Consider the following 18565-nt stretch of genomic DNA (forward strand, 5'->3'; position numbering starts at 1 on the left):
TTTAGACAAAACAAAGAAACAAATTGTTTTTCTCAAAGTCTTCTCCCTGCTTCATGTCACTAAGCAAATAAGGTAACTTTTTTTTTTTCATTTTTCCATGCCAATTTCTTTTTTCATGTTTACCTCCTATGTTTCACCAAGAAGCCAAATTCTTTTCCCCCTTTTGGTTAAAAGAAATAGAAGTAAACTTCTAATTACTCCATTGACATACTATCCTTATTCTGTTGAATATCATTCTCGAATACACTTAAGTGGTTCACTAAAGTAATATTTCACATTTAAATCTCTATATTTTTCATGTTTTTTTAATATTAATTTCATTATAGGTTCAACAATGTCGATGTTAATCAACTTAAAACTCAATTGACTTTCATGTTGTTTATTAGTTTACTTAACTACTAATCAATTTCATTCTCTACATCAATTATGAAAAAATTATTAATATTGTATTTGTTTTATTGAAAACAACTTCTAAAAATCATATTCTTTAAAAATTTTTAGACCAGACCCCTAAACAAAACCAGCTATCACCACCTATTTCTTAGGGGCAATCCGTTAAGCTATCAAACATTCTATGCTTTAGTTTCTCGGTCGCTCATAGTTGATCCACCCCTTGTAAACACCATCATCGTCTTCACCCCTAAGAAACACAAATCCTCTTCGTGGCTTTCTTAGGGGCAACCCGTTAAGCTATATTATCACACATTTGAGGGGACAATCCATTGATTCTTACCCCCCGCCCAAAAAAACCTGGTCTTACTGAAATTGGATGGTCTCAGATCTCCGTTATAGTCTAACAAGATCAATTTCTAAGCGAAAGACCAATTAGTCTTATTGAAATTGCAATTGGATGGACTCAGGTCTCCGTTATGGCCTTTTTTTGATCGACCCGTTAGTGTTCTAACAAGATCAATTTCTAAGCGAAAGACCACGGGAGCTCCGCCTGCAACTTTGATGAGAATCGTATCATTGTCGGTGTAAGCAGATGATCCCATTGTAAATCTGTCTTTTAATAGATCTAAAATAGTGCTAAATCCGTGTAAAAACTTAAGAAGTTAACATATAATAGAAAGTAGCCATATATTATATATATTCAACTGCATAAAACAGAACCAAGCAAAAAGTACACGAGCAATGCCAAAATACAAATGAACCGGGTTCGATGATGGTTACCGGGATGTTGAAGTTTGGGAGATGATCATCCGACATTGAACCTTTTATCCCTGTGGATCATCCCTTGTAAAGTAGTATTAAATATCAATTTCTTCCACAGATTTGTATAAAAGCTTCATGCTATGAACATAATGGACTCAATGGACCATGACAATTTCAGACCAGTATTGCGCAACTCTACCATAAATTCTTTGCAGCTATATGTCTTCGCACTTTTGATTGCCTGGAATAACTGCACCATTGCAGAGAAGCTCTCTTCCTTCATATCACATTGCATAGACTATCTCCCCACTACTATCAACATCAAGCTCCGATTCAGAATCAAGGTCATCCATGTCTTCATCATCAAGGTTGTCGACTATGTAATGGTTTAAGCCAGGGGCTCCAGCAGCTGGAATGGTGGCCTCAGCTATTATCTGCATGATTGTATCTGTGCTCTGCATAGGTTGATCGGGCTCCTCGAAGTGGCTACCCATTGTGTTTTCGTCCATCAGGTCAGCAGGGAGATTCTTCAAGAACCACTCGTGGTTTCTAATATCAGGAATTGTAATTCTCTGTTACATAAAATAATCCATCATCAGAATGGCTTAATCACTTCAGAATCATGTTAGTTTTCAAAAGTTACCACAAAATGCAAAAAAAAAAGGCCACTCCTCCTTCCCTTTCCTGGACGTTCGTGTACCAAAATCAGAAGTTAGCTTTCAAAAATCAAGGAACAAAATTTCAAAGTTGAAGCAAGCAGAAATTACTCACAGCTGAAGGATCAGCAACAAATATCCTTGAAATCAGATGTTGACACTCAGGTGATATTTGGACGACATCAGGAATGGCATACTGGACACTAAGAATTCTCTGCATGAACCAATAAAATACATCAGCCAACACATTTATTTGGGGAAAAAATAAGACTAATGAAATAACAAGATCCAATGATGTACTTGTATTGTTTTCCGAAAGTCTCTTGGCTCATCTGGATCCTCAAAAGGGTATGCTCCAACCAGCATGACATACAAGGTAACCCCGCATGACCAAACATCTGCAATCTGATGTCACACAACAAAGTCATCAACTCAATTTTACAAAGCTCATTTCCTAACATCAACGTGCAGAAAAGTACAATTCACTTGGCAAAAAGACTAATAACAGAGAGTTGGGTATCTCTGGTGATTTTTATGCGTCCTCAAGTACCAGTAATTTATCTATTCTTCAAGATCTTGTGTCAAAAGTTGCAAATATCTGCCTTGTATTAAGATGTCCGATAAGACATATGAATAATTAAGGCATTTATAAAGAAAAGTGCATCCGAAATGCCTGTTCCTATTCATCAAGATATAAACTCATACACAGGCTTAACTCTCCAGTCACAGATGGCCATATTATATTTACATGCTCGTGCCATCCCTAACTAGTCAAAAAGGTTCAAGTAACCCACGCCTAACCATCAGCACTTAACCAATAAGGCTTAAAACCATTCATTCGACAAGACTCAACCAGTTCTAGCAACAAATCCCCATATTATGCATAAGCTGATCAATGATTTAGCATTCCAAGCATCTTAGTTAAGGACTGCCTTGGCAGGAGGGGATCATTCATAGGCAGCATCTCTAAAAACTACCATCTCACACATGCTATTAAACTAAAGTTTAGATCAACTAACAGGTGAAAAACCATCAATTTGATGCCATTTTCACCCAAACACACAACTAGAAAGCTATGACCAGCCCATTGAAAATCTACTACTTAAGTCTTAACCAGGAATTGCAAGTGAATAGAAAACTGACATTCTAAACCAATCTGAACATCTCATAAATATACCTTGCCATCATATTCTTTCCTTAGGAGTACTTCAGGAGCAATGTATGCAGGAGTTCCAACTGTGGATTTTGGTTGCGAATGAAGAACTGAAGACTGAGAAGAAGAACAAAAATCAAACACATAAACATGAAAATGATCTTCAATAACCATAAAGATAATCAGAAAAAATCTATTCTATCAAATATAATAAGTGGTACTATTTCCAGGACAGAATCAAATGTGCTCAAGATTTTTTTTAAAACAATGAATCCATGAAACAATATAGAATAAATACCACATCACCAAAGATAGTTCATAAAGTTCCATATTATACAAAGTATAAGCGTAACCTCATCGAATGATAAGATAAGAACAAAGGACTATACCTTCGAGTACCCAAAATCACATATCTTAAGCCGAGGAGCTGGACTTCCATCTAGCAAAGTGTTTTCCAACTTTAAATCACGATGGCATACTTGCTTCACCAAGTAAAACAAACCAAAAACAAAATAACCTATCAGGTCACACATAATACAATTCAAGGCATAGACAAATGGATGAATTGTAACTACCATCGCATGGCAATAACTAACGCCGGATATAAGCTGTTGGAAGAAGAACCGAGCCTGCACCAAAATAACGGATATATACAAGTTAAAGACAAAACAAAAGGGGGACATAAAATTGAATGCTAAATATAAGAAAATAAACCTCGTCCTCATTGAACCGACCCGCAGCACAAATCCGCTCGAAAAGCTCACCTCCGGAGGCATACTCCATTACAATGGCAAGATGAGTAGGTGTTAAAATAACCTAAAGTATCAATGTCTATAGTTAGTTCATCAAACACTACCTTAATTTTTACAAAAAAATATTATAAATAACAGTAAACTGAGTCAAGAACTAACGTTACCTCTTTAAATCTAACAATATTCGGATGCCTCAATGATCTATGATTAATAATTTCTCTTTGAACATTTTCATCTATCTGTAAAACGACAAGGTAGCACAAATTTAATGCCAAAATTACAAATTAAAAGGAAAAAATGAAGAAGAAGTTAGTGAAGTAGTTGAGCTTTGGGAAAACAGAAAAGTCGGTATCTTCTTTTATTTTTGGATTGATAATTAATTATTATACTACCAAATAAAACATTTCCGAAATTAACAAAATTAATATAACTCCCGACAATAAATTGCAACAAGTTAGGAACAAAAAAGAAGAGAGAAAACATTATCTTCAATAAATATCGTAATAATCGAAATGAGTATATTTCCATAAATAGACCAAAAGCACAGAAAAGGAAAGAGATCGTTGTTTTTGAAATAAGAAGCTAAACCTTACGGCCTCTTTCGATGTACTTGACAGCGACGAGCTCCTTGGTAACCTTATCTCTCATAAGTCGAGCAACTCCGAAATTACCAGATCCGATATCTCTAACGAAATCGTAACGGTCACTGTCGTGCATAATCGGCATATCCATAGCCGGTCCGACCGTCAAGTCTGCTCGATCCATTTTTGTCTCTCTTTTTTTCAGTTTCTGATTCTACCCCCTTCAAAGAAAGAACTCAGGACCACATCACCGGACTCAGTGGCTTCTTGGACGAATCACTGAGTTAAACGAGTCGGTTAATAATAACAACAAGAAGAAGAAGAAGGGAAGGAAAGGTTATTAGTTGATCGGCGATTGATAAGAGTGGTTCAGGGAGGAGCGGAGCTTTTGGGGAAGAGGAAGGGGGGGATAATGCCAAGGAAATATCTGGTAGAAGCAGAGGAGGATAAGAGGAGTACGGCGTCGTTTCGAGGTTGTTGCGTAGTGGGTAACCAATAGGATTGGCTTCTTTTTATGGTTGTCTTATTATTTGTTGATTAGTTTTTATTATTGGATAAGAAAATAGAATGACTTAAATGTCCTTTATTTGGATAATATTTTAAAGCAGAGTGAGTCACGTGATTTTGCAAAATGCTAAGACAATTTTTATTCGGTATTTATGCCGTCTTTTATCTGTAAAAACTGATCGGACGGTTTTGGCTTTATCATTGTCCAAATTAACACGCAACCATCTCATTTTTTATGATTATCTTTTTGCCTTTTGTTTTTCTAGAAACTGCTCTCTCTTCTTCTTCTTCTTCTTTTTTTTTGTTAAAAATAGATTTTAATTTTTTTAAAAATATCATCTATAATAATATTGAAATTAGATTGCGTTTTTAATTGATGAAATTGAAAAGCATGTGAGAGCATGAGAGTTAGCGTGTAGAACACGCATAGGATAATTCCCTGAAAAGGATGTTTTGGTAAAATCGGGTGGAATAGATTGTCCCCATTCGTGGGCAAAACGGCCTTGGGAACAAAGGAAAGTTTCTGACTTCCAAGCAGTATTTTTCCAAGTAAAGAAAACTGGCATATGATAAGGATAGATTCCATGCGCACAATGAATAACTATGTCAAACTCATTTATAATCTATAATTTACCAAACTCTCCATTATATTATTAAATTCCCAATTAAAATTAAAAATATTTTATGAAAGTAGATTGATTCCTCATATATTTGAACTAAATTCAAATTTTGGAGTGAACATTTTAAAGGATTTTCTGAATATTTCTTCCCCGAACACGATTAAGTTTAAACTGTAAAATAAAATAGACTTTGTATTCATATTAATTTACACTTATCATTTCATATTAATTATTATTTAATTAATTTTACAATTGTATACATATTATTATTTAATTGATTTTATAATTTTATATTAATTAAAATTAAGATTTAACACTTCAACTAGATACATTGGTATCAAAATAATTCTAGTTTAATGGACAAGTTCACACACAAAAAGAAAGAAAAAATCTATTTTTATTATTTGATAGTTAATACCACTTACTTTGCACAATTGTGAATATTTTCACTTTTCTTGAAATATTATGCTTATCAACTAAAAATTATTTAATCAATTAATTTTACAATTATATACCAGACTAATTATTACTTTATTAAATTTACAACTGTTTATCAATTAAAATTAAGATTTAGCACTCAATCTAGTATAAAAATTTTTAGTATTTTTATAGGTGCGCACAAGTTTCCATTATTATTATTAGTTGATATATCCCACTTTCATTTTATTTGATTTTCTTTTTGCCTTAAATTATTATTTGATATTTAATAACAGTTGTGAATATTTTTCTTTTTCTTTTTTGAAATATTATTGCTTATCAATTAATAATTATTTATATTAATGTAAAATGGAGCTTGTTGACATTGGTAAGTTAGACATACTTTTAAAATAATAAAATATTAAAATAATAATTCTTTAACAAGGAAATATTGAATCATATTTAAATGATAACGGCACCTGCTAGAGATAAAAAAAAAATCTTAATGGATAGTAAAATAATAGTATTGTTATGTTTTTATTTTAAATATAGTATGTCGATGCACAACTTGGGATGTGCCTTGCAATGTGGTTTCAAGTGTAGGCACATCTCTTTTTCATACCATGAAGGCAACATGTGCACTATTATGAAAAGTTGATAGTTTTGGTATGGTGTATTAATATTATCTTTTTAAGTGATAAAATTATGAAAAATTATATGTCGTCTTCAGAAGATAATTATCCTTAAACAAATATAAAAGAAAGTTATATATCGAAAACTTATAATCGATCAAGGCAATGGAACTTGTCACTAAGAGTCCTATTCCAGCGAGACTTCTTTGGTTGATAAAGTATGGCTATTTCAACTAAATTATTTGAAGAAAATATATCAGCTTACTTTGTTGGTAATGAAAAAGTTGGAATATCAACAAGGAAGGAGATAATTTGAAACATTTCCTACTTATTTGTTACGCATATGGTGATCAATTTTGTCACACCCCGAAATGATAAGTTCAAGTTGGAATGGTGATTTGGGTATTAAATTGAAAAGCTTACAAATTGAGCGGGTTTTAGTGGGAATAAGAGGAATTGGCGGATTGGTTGTGGAAAGGATAGATTTCAACCATAGTTTGGTTACATTTGAACTAGAAAGTTTCTTAGTGAAAGACATGATGACTATGGACGTGTACACTTGACTGTTGAATTTGAGATCAGTGAATGAAGTGCAGAAGTATTATATAAGGAAGATACGTTGCTCTCCTGGCTATTCCTTCATTTTTTTTTATCTTCCTTCATCTTTTTCTCTGGTCTATTCTAGAAAAAGGAAAGATTAAGGAGTGATCTACATAGAGGAAAGAAGTTAAAGTTTGTGCATAAAAAACTGATAATTTATCAAGCTAGTAAGCTTCCTAACTTTTTTTGTGTTCATGGATTTAAGAAAAGGAAAGAAAGTTAAGGATTTCAGTTATCCATCGATTTTGTTCTGTTATAGGTAAAGTTTACATATCATCTTATAAATGACCTCTACATGCAAACAAGTTATGGTTCTAATTATGATGAATTATCTTCGTTGGAAATTTTGAAATGGTTGTTATGTTTTGTAAGATGGAGGCTCGGGTAGCAAAGAAAAAGCTAAGTAGATGGTTTTGGTGTAAACTTCCAGGTGAGTTCTAGAACTCAGAACTTAAATGGTTGTTCGTTTACCTTCAGTATTGTGTGCTAACTAGGTTTGACTGAATGTTATAAATGATGAGCTATTCTATGGCTGAATGATGTTATATCGTGATGCATGTTGTGTAGATATGAAAATGCATAATTGGTCGTAAGTTTAACCACGTTGAATTGTTGAAATTTTTGGCGTAATATGTGTCATGCATGAATAGTATTTGTTGAATGCATGTGTATGAATTATGTGGAGTTGTAAAGGGTTGTCGAAGTGTGATTGAGATAGAAGATGGAAGATGAAGAAGGGAATATGATATGTGATTTGTCTCCGGTAAGGCATGTAAATGCAAACCGAGATTGGCAAATAACCTCGGCCTTACGAGGGAACACTTATGTGTTCAAATTAACAAGGAGAATTTGTGGAGGTTCAGGCGGACTATACATAAAATGAATATTAATGATTTTTGGCTTTGCGAAGGTTTGGGCAGACTGTACGGAGAAAGGTGCACACCAGTATATGAAAGCCCTTTATGGGACGTATGAGAGCCCTTAATGGGATGCATGAGAGCCTTTTATGAGACATATGAAAACCCTTTATAGGATGTATGAGAGCTCTTTATGGGATATATTAGAGCTCTTATGGGTGGCAAAGGACTCTATAGAGTCAGAGGCTTTAAGCCGTATGAATGAATACAAAACCATGGCCATGGCAAGATACAGGGAGGTTTGCGAAACATATTGTGTTCATGAATATGCCAAGACTTGCCTAAATGGCATAATTCAGTACAGGTTCGCGAGATAGAATCGATTATGTGAATATGTATATATATATATATGTTCACATCTATGTCTTCGCAAATATGGGGATCCACTTGATAAGTCCACCAAGATTGGGTTGTTCTCTTGTAATCTATTACTATGTGTGAAACTAAAAGTATGAGCTATTTGTCTATATGAGTTCGTATATAAAAGATATGACAGTCCGTCAAGACTATTTCATATGTATGATTCCGCAAACAGGGGATTAGCTCTTAGAAATTCGCCTAGATGTTATGATTCCGCAAATAGGAGATTAGCTCTTAGGAATTCGCCTAGATGTTAAGAAAAGATCACTATGAATGAGTTATCTGTTATTGAGAGATAGAGGTAGGATAAGAAAGTTCGTTAGATTTTTCTACTTGATCGAGATGAGTAGATTTCTTTATTAATTAATAGTGGGGGTTTTCCCTTATGAATCTGCTGATATGTTTCGCAAAGTATGAATCCGCATACTTAGGTCTGAACATAAATCCACAAGGGTTATACCATGTATTTGAGTTCATTAATACAAGTTACTAATAATAGTCCACAATAGGAACTATTTGCCAATATCTATATTATTTGATTATCTGTATTTATTGGTGCAATATGCACTACAGGAATCATCTATGGGTTTTCTTTCATAAGTCCACAAGTAAGAATTCGCAAGGACTTTCTCTCAAGGAATTAAAGGCATAAGGGTCTGCAAAGTCAACTAGTGAAGATAGAATCCATAGGGATAATCCGCCAAGAGGTCGAACATTATTAAAACTATATACTGATATTACATCTATGAAATATCATCAGTAGAAGCTTTATGTATGCTAAGCTTTGTTTAGCCGGACATGAAATCTTCGGTTATCAAGTCACCAATAGTGGATCAGATATAGTCAAGAAAGTTAAATTGTTCTTCAGGATGCGCAAGTAAATAAGCAATGATATCATTGAAGATAATGTGCCAAGTACAAGAGAGCCATGTCATGCGACGTGAATACTACGCTAACAAAATTGGTGAACCATCCTAATATTGACAAGTCAAATGTGAATTCTGAGCCACGAAAGACAAGCATGCTAGTGATGTGTGATAAGGTATGGAAACTTACTAAGTTCATTAGAATTTACGTAAGTGTTATATTGTTTTGCAGGTAATAAGGGAAATTCGAGAGTTCGAGGAGAGACCATGCTAGAATCCGTCGTGCTCAGGTAATTTTGCTTCTTATAGTAATACGCATATAGCGAGGTTACCCAGAGGCGGAGGCTCAAGGTCAGACATGAGTTGTAATTATATAAGGTTGTAGGTGGAAACTCAAAAAATTATAGACTTTTTTAGCACTTGTTGGCTAACAATTTTTGCCAATTTCAACCTCTTTTTAACATATTTTTTAATTTTATTACAAAATATATAAATTGGAAAAACTAGAAACAAATTTATATTTTTAAGTATTTTTATGCTAAACTTAACAAAATTTTGCCAATTTTCAACAGTTTTACGCAATGGAAGAAAAACTAGTCTTAAAGGCACCTTGAGAAGATTAGATTGCTAAAGCATCTTTTAGAGCAGCTGTCATAAGAGGATGGCTGATTATTTAATAGCCATGGATGCCCCAAATCAAGCTTCTTGGACTCATTAAAAAGTTTATTTGATCCAATTAAAATTGGGTTGAATTAATTTTTAGGCTGATGTAGAGAAAAAGACCCGAAATAATTAAATTGAAGGGGACTGATCCATAAGAGAGAGCAACCCAAGCTGATCCAATTTTCTACCCAAATAAGCTATTTGAAGCTGATTTTAATAATTTCAAAATAGTCCCTAACCTTTCTCTCAATGTTGTTCCAACCTTTCCCTTTTTCATACTATCAACTTTTAGCCACAAGCCAAAAATAGCAAAGCTATCCTAACCTCCCTTCCCCTTAGCATGGCCAGCCACTTGAGGGAGAGATTTAAGGCTCCTAATTGCTATTTTGAGCCTTCACCTACTAGTATAAATAGAGCCCTCAATTGCCTTTCATAATCATTCATCATCTCATTCACTATTCATTCTCTCTTATTTCCACTTGCTTGTACCTTTTCTCTCCATTCCCTATTTCCTCCTCTTGAAAAAGAGCCTTTGCATAGCCTTGGAAGTAGCCTTAGTCTACTTTGTTGGGAGTAATTTGCTTGGTTGTGACGAAAAGAACGAAAGAAGGAGCTAATAGTTTATGCTTTAGGAATTTCCAAAATCGGCTAGAGTTTTCTCTTCCCTTTTAAATCTTCCATTTTGTTCAGTTCATAAACATGATTTCAATTAAGCATTTTATTTTCAATAATATCATGATTACTTAAATTTATTTGTGTTGGAATGATTTGATTTTCTTAGTTTGTTTTATTTAATTCTGTTTAGAGATGTTTTCTGCTTTTTGATCTATTTATTCATACAAGTAAAATCAAGATTAAGTTTCATTGCATGATTAATGTGAAGGAATGTATGAATTAATAACTAATCTGAAAATAGTTTTAATTAATTGACAAACTACTTGTATGGTGTAATATTTAATCATGTAGGGATTAAATTTATAATAATACCAAAACTATTATTACCTTACATAACCTTGTAAATTGTTTTGCTTATGAAATTTTAAATCTATTAAACATAGAAATATGTGAGATAGGTTTATTACTTAATCAAGTTAAATATTTTACTAAGTGTAATTAGGGTTAATAAATGATCAATATAGCCACGTAATTTCCGTAACATCTTTTAATAAATTGAATAATTCTAAGCTATGAAGGATGATTGTTCTAACACTTATATGCCATTGTGGTAAACTACTAAGACTCGCCTAATTTTCTGTGTTCATTTTTTAGATAATTTTTAGTTTATTAGATTAGTTAGTTAATTCACTTTACTGCATCATATTTTCAACCCATATTATTTGTCCATCACCAATTTGCTTAAGTTCTAATTTTTCTCAAAGATTCGCTTAACAGTCCCTGTGAAGACGATACTCGATACTTATCACTTTATTACTTGTCATGACTGTGTACACTTGTACATTTCCGTCGTTCCAATAGGATACATTTCTATGACTAAATAAAATTATTTGCATATTAATGCTACTTTTGTAAAATAATATATTTTAAATATACTTGTATTAAATTCATATAGTTGGCGAAGTTAATTATTTAACTGCGTTTTAATTGATATTGGCATTAACTAATCTGTTAGGTGGAATGTGTTAGTTAAAATCAGGATATGGAGTGTAGCACCTTGTAGCTTGGATTCGATGATCGGGTCGAGTATGAGGTATTACAAATTTACTAAGACTATGTAGGTTATTTATAAGCGGCTTATTTGGTAGGGTTTGAGGTATCAAAGTTAGGGAGTGAACATATTTTGTTATAAAAAATCTATGTTAAACTGTTTCTTGTAACGTGATATTTAATAGTGTAATTATTCTTTGGGTAAGGTTTGTTAATATAGGATAAGTTTGAATTGTGTTAACAAAACTCTGTGTTTTGATCTCTCATTTTATATTTGTGCGTGTGTCAAACTATATGAAAAAAGGTGTGCCCATTTCACTTGCCACACCTCACTACATGATTTTGGATTTTTCAATTGGTATCAAAGCTTACCACCTATTGTACTTTGAACGACCCTAGTGTCTAGTTGATAACCATTGTCTTAATGAAAGAAGGAAGCTCAAAAGTACAAAAACTACTACTTGATGAATCAAATTATATATGTTGAAAACCTCAAATGAAAACATTCATCAAGCTAATAAATGACATGAAGACCTATTTTAACTAGATGAGAGCCACCTTACATTAGAAATGTGAAGGAACTTGAGAAGTAAAACAAAATTAACTTGAACTACTAAGGAAAAAGGGTTGCTTGTAACAATTCTAAAGCCTTTAATACTATATTTAATGGTGTAGATGAAAAAAAGTTCAAGTGAATTTCTAAATGTGTTTCTACAAAAAAGCATGGGACATTTTCGAAACAACTCGTGAATGTACATCGAGAGTGAAATTGTCAAAACTATAAATGCTCGCAACCAGGTTTGAAAACCTTACCATGTTTGATTTTTTATGCTAGAATTTCTTAAATCACTAATGAGTTTTTACTATTGGTAAACAATATTCTGAGGTGAAACTAATACAAAAGGTGTTCAGATTTTTGTAAAAAATATTGCTATAAATGTTTCTACCATAAACGAAGTAAGATCTGAACACTATGAAAATAGATGAGTTGATTGACTTGTTAATTTGATTAATTGGATTGATGTTAAATAATTTAGTCTAAAATTCTAGAGATTTAACATTGCATTTAAAAAAATGACACACCTTAGACTTAGGTAATTTGACTAATAATTTGTAAATAATAGAGTCATATGTTAGATTAATTTTATAATAGTAAATGATTAACTCGAAACCCAATTTAAGCTTCATAAGACTAAAATGGTATTTGATACATGCACAGAAACGATTGAGGTGCATTCGAGCTCATCAAGTGGAACAAACTCCAAGCTATCCGTTTTAAGAGAAGATCCAATTGAAATTCCCATCGGGCCTATAACGTGTACTAGATCCAAAAGCTTAAAGAGGCGATGATGGGCCTGATTCAACAAGTTTGGGCCGAACATGAGATGTCCAACCCTTATTGGACCCAAAATAACGTTCCAAGTCCATACAAAGTTTTGCATGTGGCTGTTTGTTTAGTTTAATTAATTCTACAATTTTTAATTATGTCTTGATCATTAAGTGTTTGCATATTTTAATTATGACATGCATTATGTGTTTCGCATTAAATAAAGTTATGCATTATGTAACTCTCATGTTAGTTAAGTTTGTATCATAAATTATGACATGCTTTATGTAACTCTTATGTTAATTAAAACTTGCATCATTAAATTAAGTCATACATTAAGTAACTCATTTGTTCATTTAGTTTGCATGTTAATTAAGTCTTTAAGCATCTTGTTTGTTCATTTAGTTTAAAGTATGAGTTAGTAAGTGTGTGAAGTGTGTTTAATTTGGCTGTTACTTTTAATGCATAGTATGATAATTGTCATTATAAATAAGGTGTTAATAAAGTATGAGTTTGAGTTTCATGTTCATTAATAAATTTGTGTACGAGTGTTTATAGTGTGCTAATTTTTATAAGTGTCTTTAATGCTTAATTATCTATCTTGTAGATGACTATTCATATGGTTAATTGACTCTTCAAGTTTGGACGTTTTTCAAGCCTTTAAAGATCATTATGGTTGACTATTCAAATGGCTAATTTGTTGGAACGCTGGCACCCCCACGGCGCAGCAAAAATTAATACATCCGGTGATCCAAACCATGGATCCATGTTCGAGGAACGAATCGGGGTGAAATAAAGGTTTCGAAATTATCGAATCTTTAAACTGAGTAGACAACGACGTTTCGGCAATGAGTATTCTGATCTACTATCGAACGAAGCCGCAACCTTTGATGACTCCGGCCTCTACATAATCCACCCAGTTGACAATGAACAGAAGAAATCTCCAAAACTATTTTTAGAGAAGACTTTGCTTGACGGCTGCTAGACTTTTTAAGCAAAGAAAAACGAGATTTTTAATTTATTAGGGTTTTTTTAAAACACACACTTTAACCCTCTTATAATTGGTATATATATATGATGAATCATAATTCATTAAATGTTTATTTGAACATAATAATCATAATTGAAATTAAATAAATATAACAATGTTTTAAACCAAAAATTATAATTACATTAATTATAATAATGATTTCGGTAAACCATATTTATTTGAATTTATATACGAACCAAATTCATATATTAATAGAACTATGTTCTCATTATGTGTACAACAACCATGTACATATAATATGTTCGATATTTGATTACCCAATTAATTTAATTCATGTGACAACCAAACACAATACCAACTATGTTTTATTCCGTTCATTTCAACCATAGGGTGTGACTGTAACACCCCTTACCCGTATTCGACACCGAAATAGGGTACGAGGCATTACCGGAGTTCACTAATTAATTTTCAGACATTTCATTTTTATCTAGCATTCATATTTATAACCCATCAAAATCAAAACATTAATGAGCTAATGTTAACCAATTTAACTTGTACATGCCATTATAACCAGAATCAAATCATCCAAAATTACAGATAGAACCAATGGATAATGTGATATATCTCCAAAAGCTTCCAATCCAATCGAGCTTCCGATAATTATTTCAAAACATCTAATAATTATACATATTACCAATAATAATTCAATTCCAATAATAAAAACACACATATATATAATATTCATTACTAAATAGCATTCACTTCAATTAAAATTATACAAAATATAGTTCATATGAATTTAACCTAAGCAAATTGTAGAAATACCAAAATTAGGGATATTTTGAAAAATTTCTATTTTTCTCAATTTCCACCCAATCATGATCTAAATTAATATTTCATTCAATGTACTAATTTAAATAATAAAACAATTCATTTCATGTAATTTGGTCACTTTTTGATATTTTTACAAATTTACCCTTAAAGTTTCACATTTGTTCAATTTAGTCCCGAACCTAAAACATGTAAATTGGTCATTTTAATGAAAACTCATGCTAGTTGAATAATCATATATTTTCCTTCTCCTCCTCTCCATTCCACATCCTTAATGTATATAACATGCTTATAGGTAACATTATCTATAATTTCACCATTTACTTATATATTCATTCAAAGCTGTCCACTTGAGTCGTAGTCACTAAATTATTTATATCTTGAGCTACAGAAATAAAAATTAAGATACGTTAATTTTATCTGAAACTAGACTCACGTATCTTCTTACCATAAAATTTTCAGAATTTTTGGTTTGGCGAATAAGTACAGTTTATTCTTTAAAGTCATCCATGTTATGCTATCTGACAATTTCGACCCTTCTTTACTAAAAATTATTTATCTCCTCGTACAGATTTAGAATGATGTTACCGTTTATTTATATTGAAAATAAAACAATTAAGGATTTAAACATATAAATTTAAGCCTCTAATTATTTTTATCCAATTTTTGATGATTTTCCAAAGTCAGTACAGGGGAACCCAAAATCATTCTGACCTTGTCTCACAAAATCTATTATATCTTATAATCTACAATTTCATTGCTTACATCGTTTCATCTATGAGAAACTAGACTCAATAATATTTAATTTAATATTTTTTCACCCTCTAATTCAACTTATACGATTTTTGGTAGATTTTCAAAGACTACTGCTGCTGCCTCAAAACTGTTTTAGTGTAAAATGTTGATAACTAAATTTATAACACTTTCCTTTCCTTTCTCTTCAATATTTTCCATCACTTTCTCTTATTTCCTTTAATAACATAACAAGAATATAGAACCTTATATAATGAAACTCTTCCTTAACATTAATTTTCTACTTTTCAATAATATCAAACTCAAAAGTATATAAAAATCTTGATGTTCTTACCTTATGCCATTGATTTCAATCTTTAACTTGATTTTTCTCACTCCTTCAGCTTCTATTTCTTGAATCTAACTTGATATTCTAGCTCCCCATAGTCTCCTTGTTATCTTTCTCTCTTGATGGATATGGAAATTCTTTTGATTTCTAAGTGAAAATGGTGAATTTTTGGTAAAAGGACTAAATTGTAAAGAAAAGAAAGTTTCTCTCTTTCTTTTCTCTTCATACATTAGTTGCATGGGGAAGAAGATGATTCTTCATCTTTTCTTCCATATATATATACTAAATAAATTAATAATAAAATAATAAAATATAATTTAAAAATCTAATTAAAATATTAATAAACTAATATTTATTTATTTAATCTAAAATATCTCCAACATCATCATTATTTTCTAGATTTCTCTTTCTTCTAATAGACCATTTTTCCTTTAGATCTTTTAAAATTCCATCCTTGAGTCATCACTTAATTTGGTAAAATTATAATTTAGTCCCTCATAATTCTTCATCTATTCAATTTGGTCCCAATTCATCCATTTTCCTTAGTTTCTAGATTATTCTACCCTTAAAATATTTACACTATTGGTCCTTCAACTTTTCATATTTACACTTTAACCCCTAAACTTTTAAGTATTTACTCTTGGGTAATAAAACTTTTCTCACTTTTGCAATTTAATCCTTTCTTGAATTAATATGTCATAATATACTTCCCAATGTTGACATAAATCAATTACCCTTTTATCACTTTATTTCCTTAATTTTCCATATCGGGAATATTATCTTACTTTCTCACTATAGAAATTTTCGGGATATTACAATTTCATAGCTAGTTAACCCTTCTAGCTTCTAGAATTCAAATTCTACATTTTATACAAATAGGTTCTTTCCTTAATTAATCACTAAATCGATAAAATTTTCATATCAGTATTTTCATGCAACCTTCCTATCATAATGCAACCCATCTCATAATTTTAAAATAATTTTTTTCTCTCATCGGATTTGTGGTTCTGAAACCACTATTCCAACTAGACCTAAAATCGGGCTGTTACAGTGACCCTGTAGGTTCTTGTAACGTTAGCAGTAATACTAGAATGATTCTAATATTACAAACAATGAGTGGCATCTAGCAATGCATCATTGCTACCTAAGTTACAAGAAATCATGATTCGACATAACCTTTAGCGATTAACCTTTTATGCATTAATCCTTAAGTCCTTTATCTCTGGGTTGGATACAAGTCATGATATAGTCACACTTGCATAGTCCATCCCATTTTCCTTGATATCTTAAGTAGACTATGATATACAAATAAGTATGACATCTCATATCAGCTTATTTGAGCATGGCCATGCATTTCTAGTCTCACTCAATCAAGTGGCCTAAGATATTACTCCCATTATGTAGGAGGGACTTATCCTATACCGATCAAACATATCCCTCTACATAGATCGTGGTATATCCAACACCAGCCTTTATAGAACAACCAGTTACGGTGTACGTTTGACTGTATCAAAATATACAACTTACGATGTTGGGATAATGATGATCTCAAGTCTGAGGATCATATACATATTAATCACCATGAGTAATATTGTGACAATTACATAATAATCCAAGAAACATACTCATAACGGGTCAGTCCAATATGTTGTTCTCTAACATACATATTCATGCATTGATTTATGACACACCATATCAATGACAACTCTTTATCATCAATCAACTACATGTTAGTCTTAATGCATTATTGTTGTCCTAGCCAACAATAATACTTGACTAAGGACCTTTTAAGAATGACCATATTATTCTCAGAACATTACCATAAAACAGTTTATTTATACACATAAAAAAGAAACTGAAATAATAATGGTAACGCCTTATATTAATAAACATGATAAATCAAGTATGTTATTACAATCATCTCATGATTGATCTTTGGGTATACTCTAATATAATTGACTCTTCAAGTTTGGATGTTTTTCAAGCCTTCAATGATCATCATGGTGGCTGTTCAAATCGTCTAAGAGTGGCTTTTCAAATCTATTCAGTTTTAAAGCACTCAAAGCTAGTTAAAGAGCCAATTAAAGAGATGAATGCACACGTCTTTTGACATTCGATTTAAGGGAGATTAAGGGACACCAAACAACACATTAAGGGTTCATTAAGTCATCAATAAAGTGAAGAGACATGTCTTTTCATCTACACCAGAATCAAGTGTAGAGACATGACTATTGGCTTCCTTACATGAGTTTAAAACAAAATTAATGCTTGTAATAATCTTAATTGCTGAAGATGAAAGGTCTCACATAGGCATTGAAATAGTCACAATACTTCCTATAAATAGTTTATAAGAGGACATTGTTTTGGTTAGACTGTGATGAATGAATATTTTTGAGTTATTGCGAGAATTCTATCTCATTGTTCTTGAAAGAACTTACTTGAACTTATCAAGGTACTCCTTGTGGCGTCAAACCTTTTTCTTTTGAACTTATCACTTCCTTTCTTCCTTTGTTCTGTAGTGTGGCGTTCTAACATACTGATGGTTCCTATTTTTCTAAATAGTGGGTCATTGTTTACTTCTTTTTCTTCAAAGACTTGTTTGTTATTTCACTTTATAGAAATTGGGTTACAATCTTTCATATCGTTGGTTCTTTTCTAAGTCTCCATTTCATGCAAGTTATCTATCCAACACCATTTCCATCCTTTCGATTGAATCAATAACCATTAATCCCATTTTCACCTTAAAGTCTATTTCGAAACGATACAACATTAGACGATCAGGCAACTCAAT

The 18565-nt window shown here is 31.9% G+C and overlaps 1 protein-coding gene across 1 annotated transcript; it reads right to left on the reverse strand.

Moving 5' to 3' along the window:
- Nucleotides 1-1063: 1063 nt before the first annotated feature.
- Nucleotides 1064-4794, reverse strand: LOC105763339 (serine/threonine-protein kinase SRK2I). Its single transcript, XM_012581537.2, has 9 exons — nt 4305-4794; nt 3881-3955; nt 3679-3780; nt 3540-3593; nt 3354-3446; nt 2989-3081; nt 2112-2216; nt 1927-2025; nt 1064-1727 (listed from the first exon to the last, which is right to left on the reverse strand). The coding sequence occupies exons 1-9, from the start codon at nt 4479-4481 to the stop codon at nt 1440-1442; spliced, it is 1086 nt and encodes a 361-aa protein (XP_012436991.1). The 5' UTR covers nt 4482-4794; the 3' UTR covers nt 1064-1439.
- Nucleotides 4795-18565: the final 13771 nt, after the last annotated feature.

The sequence above is a fragment of the Gossypium raimondii genome, chromosome 12, assembly GCF_025698545.1.
Source record: "Gossypium raimondii isolate GPD5lz chromosome 12, ASM2569854v1, whole genome shotgun sequence".
Taxonomy (NCBI): domain Eukaryota; kingdom Viridiplantae; phylum Streptophyta; class Magnoliopsida; order Malvales; family Malvaceae; genus Gossypium; species Gossypium raimondii.

What these genes read in the sequence shown, in the direction of transcription:
- LOC105763339 (XM_012581537.2), bottom strand. Translation starts at nt 4,481, where the DNA reads ATGGATCGAGCAGACTTGACGGTCGGACCGGCTATGGATATGCCGATT. An exon ending in GTCGGTTCAATGAGGACGAG is followed by an intron (nt 3,594 to 3,678) that starts GTTTATTTTCTT and finishes ATTTTGGTGCAG; the next exon opens with GCTCGGTTCTTCTTCCAACA. An exon ending in ACTTTCGGAAAACAATACAA is followed by an intron (nt 2,026 to 2,111) that starts GTACATCATTGG and finishes TGGTTCATGCAG; the next exon opens with AGAATTCTTAGTGTCCAGTA.